Source organism: Centroberyx affinis, unplaced genomic scaffold (genome assembly GCF_046629955.1).
Source record: "Centroberyx affinis isolate AG114_WGS23_722 - 3 ecotype Tasmania unplaced genomic scaffold, CSIRO-AGI_Caff_v1 ptg002607l_1, whole genome shotgun sequence".
Taxonomy (NCBI): Eukaryota; Metazoa; Chordata; class Actinopteri; order Beryciformes; family Berycidae; genus Centroberyx; species Centroberyx affinis.
The window spans coordinates 224,764-229,558 of NW_027280806.1; the positions used below are offsets into that span (position 1 = coordinate 224,764).

General features: G+C 42.8%; 1 protein-coding gene across 1 annotated transcript; it reads right to left on the bottom strand.

Annotated features, from left to right (window-relative positions):
- Window positions 1-36: 36 nt before the first annotated feature.
- LOC139657004 (MANSC domain-containing protein 4-like) lies at window positions 37-2,150 on the bottom strand. Its single transcript, XM_071534691.1, has 3 exons — window positions 1,931-2,150; window positions 1,599-1,733; window positions 37-950 (listed from the first exon to the last, which is right to left on the bottom strand). Exons 1-3 carry the CDS (start codon window positions 2,148-2,150, stop codon window positions 37-39), a joined length of 1,269 nt encoding a protein of 422 aa, XP_071390792.1.
- Between the last annotated feature and the right edge of the window lie 2,645 nt (window positions 2,151-4,795).

Below are 4,795 nucleotides of genomic sequence, written 5' to 3' on the forward strand. Positions count from 1 at the left end.
AATTGTTTTGGCCCTCATTGACTCCACCCCCCACTTTCAAGAGCTTTCCCTGACCAGGACATACTTAATTAGACGCATTGACCCCCCTTTCCCTCTCCAGGATGTACGGTAGCGTCCCTTCTTCCTCCTCCTGCCCCTCCAGCTCACCACCACCAGGATGGAGCAGCAGCAGCTCAGCAGCACTGTGACACAGGTAGCCACCGCGACCAGCAGGGTGTGAGCGGCCAAATGCCACCCAGGTCCCAGGCCCCCTAGGGTGTCCTCTCCACCGACACCCTGGCCTCCCTCGCTCCCTGCGGTGTGGTTCCTCCCCAGGTAGCCCTTGGTGTCATTGGGGTACTGCTTGCTGCTCTCTATGTTAGCCATAAGGGCCATGGAAGTTGGAGGGTTGGTGGGCGCCTGAGAAGTGCTGGTGGTGTGATGCTGGGTCGGAGTGGAGGGGGAAGGCGGTGTGGTTGTGGTAGCCTCCAGAGTGGAGGGAAAGGCAGGAGTAGCGGTCTGGGCGGTGTAAGGGGCAAGGGTGGTGGTGGGTGGAGGAGGCATTGTAGTGCCGGGTGTTGGAGGAGTGGGGGAGGGGGTGGGGGTTGGAGGTGGAGCAGTTGTGTGTGCATGGGTCTCCGGGGCTAGGGGAGTCGTCGGAGGGGAAGACAAAGCGGTCGTAGTTGTTGGAAGTGTTGTAGGCTGACTAGTGCTTTGCAGCACAGTGGTGGAGGTGGTGGAGGTGGAGGTGGTGGTGGAGGAGGTGGTGGTGGGGAGCACTCTTGCTGTGGTGGGGGGTTTTACTGTGGGTGCTGAAGTCAGAGGCGGTGCAGGGGGAAGGGGTTGCCGGTTGAACTGGCGCTTGTCTGAGGCCAGGGGCTCTGAGGCGTTGACCCGGGTGTAGTGGTGGGGTAACACACGCACATTGGACGTGAAGTATTTTCCAAACACCAACAGGTCAGGATCCACACCTGAAGACATGAAACCATTCACATAGTCTCATATTAGTTCTGGGCTGAAACTCTTCTATATACAGGGTCATTCCAAAGTAGGTATTTTTATATATATTATTAAAACTCACTGTATTATTAAGTATTTTTCCTGTTTCGAGGTACACCTGGCCTATATGTTGAATTATTTTGTTAAAATGACCTAAAAAACTAAAATTAAAAATGACTAAAGTTAACCAGCTTTAAATTCAGTTATTGATATTGGATTCATATATGATGCTTATGTTATGTTATGTTTTGTTTGGTCTTGGAGTTCGAGTTATATTAGGGTTGTATTATGGTAAATCAGCCTGACATGAACAAAGTACAGGCATGGATGAAATGTGTTAATAAATAAAAATTATTAAAAAAGAAAAAAAAAGCTTGCCCTAACCCTAACCAGCTTTGTTTTTCTTTATTTTATAAGAATAAGAATAATATATGTGGATGTATATTAATGAACAAGAAGAAGATTTACCTACTTTTGAAACATTGTATAACAGGCCTTGGCTAAAGTTGATACGCAAGGTGACAAATTATGATCTAAGAAATTTCATAATTGCTTAATTATGAAGAAGCCTACTTATAATTAATTTCTGAGAATGTCATTATTGATTGGAGATTACTCACCCTTGGTGATATTGTAAAGAACAACGTTGCCTCTGTGGCTGAGAATGCAGCTCTCCAGTGTTGGACAGTGCAGGTGGACACAGTTCACATTTTCTTGAATGGTATCATAGTGAAATATTGCCAGATTACAGGAAACTATAGATAGAGAAAAGACAGTAAATCAGTGCGGGATGCACCTGGAGGGGATCAGTGGGGGGGATATTGTACCGTTACAATACATCTGCTGCAAATATGTGCAGGAAATAAATGGAAAGAATGTCACATGCATAGTTCACCCTCATGTATTTTTTCGAGACTATCACGTTGATTAAAAATAACTTTAGCCTACTCACAATTTCTCGTGAGGCAACACGTCCGGCTGCATTTCAGCGCGGTCTCCTCTTGGTAATACTTCAGAAGCTGCGCTCCTCTCCTCTGAGATTCCTCAATATCGATGAAAATCCCGGGGAAACGTCGAATCCAACAGTTCTTATAATAGGAGGTCGGTGAGCACCTCGACTCAGTGTGGTACACCAAACTCAAAACCGTCAGCAAACCCCATGGGACATTCATTGCGCGTAATGTAAATCAAACCATGTTAAATTACAATTTGAGCAGAGAATGGACATGTCTGACGCATCTGCGAAGTTGTTTCTTGAAGTTGGCAGGCATGGAGTCAAGCCAGTGGTCTGGTTTTACTGGTGCCAGTCCCTCTCCAGGTGTGTCACAACTACGCACCTGGAGGAGGTGGAGACCCAGCCGTGCGTAAGGTGTCCTGGATGTGCCAAATTCCTTATTGAACAGGGTTTGAATCTCATGAACACTATAGGGAGTAATGGTATTTGCACCACTTAGAACTAAAGGAAATATAGTAAATATATAATGAATTGTTAGAAATATGCTGTAATAACACAACAAATCTAAAATATTAGAATTCGCTGTAGGGTTATAAAAGGATTTTTTAGCGATAACATCAGAGATTAAAACAAAAACATTAAAGGCTATAGATTCGAGTACGACAGACACAAGTAAAGTTTATTATGGGAATTTTGTGGGGATATTATAGTGATTTTTCGTTAGGTGACAGTATGTAAAGACCGTTTTTTTTATTTAAAAATTTCAGCTTTACTAAAATATCCTTTTCAGTTCCAGCTTAATATTGACCTAATGTAAAGTGTCGCATCAGCCTAACTCTATCATAAATAAGGTCTATGAATATTGCTGTTGACGGAATTTGGACAATTTTGTTTACTAGCAGCTATTTAGTCATTGCCACTGACGTAGTTTGTGGACTCAGTTGTGTGAGGTATTTCTCTGAATATAAGACAATTCACCACAACTGAGACAGTGTGCTGCACAGCCAAAAAGCCAAAGCACAAACGTCTACAATGTAAACAATATGATATTATTATTAACCGATTGCTGATATTAAATAACCAACAACTCAACTCTTCTTCTTTTTTTTGTTCACTCCAGGTCGGAGAACTAAATTTAAAGCTGCACAGAGCGGGTATTACTTTACCATGAGGCACTCAGTGTAAAGCACACTATACAAAAACTTACCCAGCAGTCCCAGCAGGAACTCTCTGGGTCCAAATTGAGATTTTCAGTATCCTTTGTTCTCTCTGTCTGTTTTTAGCTACAGCAGACTTCTGAAAGTGGATTGCCATAATTGTAGCAATCTGTCTGGATTTTTCCAAATGGGATTATGGGAATAAACCTTTTGCTCCTTGGCTTTGATTCGCTCCACCTGTACGGCTGTCTCTCTCTCACCTATTGTCAGCTTGTCTGTCCATCACAGTGCAGCGTTCTCAGTTTCCACCTGGGAGCTGAAAGGCCCTTAGATTTTGGTACAGAGTTTATGGAGTGCAGTGTTAACGTAGGCTACAATTGAAGTGTTTCATTCATTCCATGGGGGCATGATTTGGAAAAGAAGTGAAACCCACTCTTGTAGGTTTCACTTCAAGTAACATTAATAAATTCTTGGTTGAGGGAAAAAAAAAAACACTTTCCACATATTCCATATTAGAGATATTGATCTTTTCCCAGAATGGATAGGATTCCATTTCCAAAGTGGATATAGTGTTCTGGTAACTCTTCATTTGCAGCTCTGTGGGTAAGAGTGAAACATACTAGAAGACTGATGTGGGTATAGTGACTCAGAAAAGCGGCCACTTTAGACCTACCAGTAAAGTATCTGGCCTGTGCCCCAGTTGGATTTGGCTTCCATAGCAGCGGGCACTTAACACCAAAACTCATAATCATTCTTTGGTTTGGACCTGCCACTGGTGGATCACATGGGAACTGGCACCAACACGGCTACTGGTTGCCAAGCCTTAGAATAGGGCTTTTATGTATATTGCTAAACTCAAACCACTTGACTGAACTTCAAAGTGTCCAACCCTGGTCCTGGAGTTTCACTATTAGGTTGCTGGATTGAAGAGAAGTGTGGGAGTAGAGAATGGTTTTGGAAAGTGTAATGACATCCCAATACCACCAGATGGCAATGCTGACCACCATTCTACAATATGCTCTTTAAAAACTCTCTCTTCCTTACAGTAAACTAGTATCATGGGCATTCAAACTGAGCAGGCAAATATTTGGTGACTATCATCTCTTAGATATATAAACATAAGCAGGGAATTTTTGATTTTTGATTCTTCAGACTGTAACCTCAGTAATGCAACCTGCCCGTTCTCATTTTGGTTCCTTCCACAAATGAGTTGAGCAGAATGCAGCTACCGCCATGTTGCTCCTAATTATGTCAATATCTGTTTTCTCTATTGCTTTGTATTGTGAGTGTGTTTGTGTGAATTTGTGCCCTCTCAGAAACTTTGTGTGCACCATCCCTCTGCTACAGTATGCCTCCCAGATTGGACTGAACACTATGAAGTTCAGTCAAGTAGTTTGAGATCAGCAAGACACACGAAAACTCTATTCTGAGATTTGGCCACCAATAGATATAATAGCGCCAGTTCGCATGTGATCCATCAGTGGCAACTCCAAGCCAAAGAATGACTAAGTTTTGGTATCGAGTGCCCACTGAATCAGACAAACCATGTAACCAGATAAAACCCTGCACACTTGATAATATTGAGTACATATCATTATGTGTAAAGTAATACAGGCACATGTCACAACAAATTTGACAGAATGCAAAATCCAGCAACAGACAAATGTTATGTAAAGAAACACTTGTATTTTCAGGGCAAGTTACA

Bases quoted from the DNA above. Each gene is read 5' to 3' on its own strand.
- LOC139657004 (XM_071534691.1), bottom strand. From the start codon at position 2,150: ATGAATGTCCCATGGGGTTTGCTGACGGTTTTGAGTTTGGTGTACCAC. The intron at 1,734-1,930 runs GTGAGTAGGCTA...CTCTATCTATAG, and splicing joins GTGTTGCCTCACGAGAAATT to TTTCCTGTAATCTGGCAATA. The intron at 951-1,598 runs GTGAGTAATCTC...TCATGTCTTCAG, and splicing joins TCTTTACAATATCACCAAGG to GTGTGGATCCTGACCTGTTG.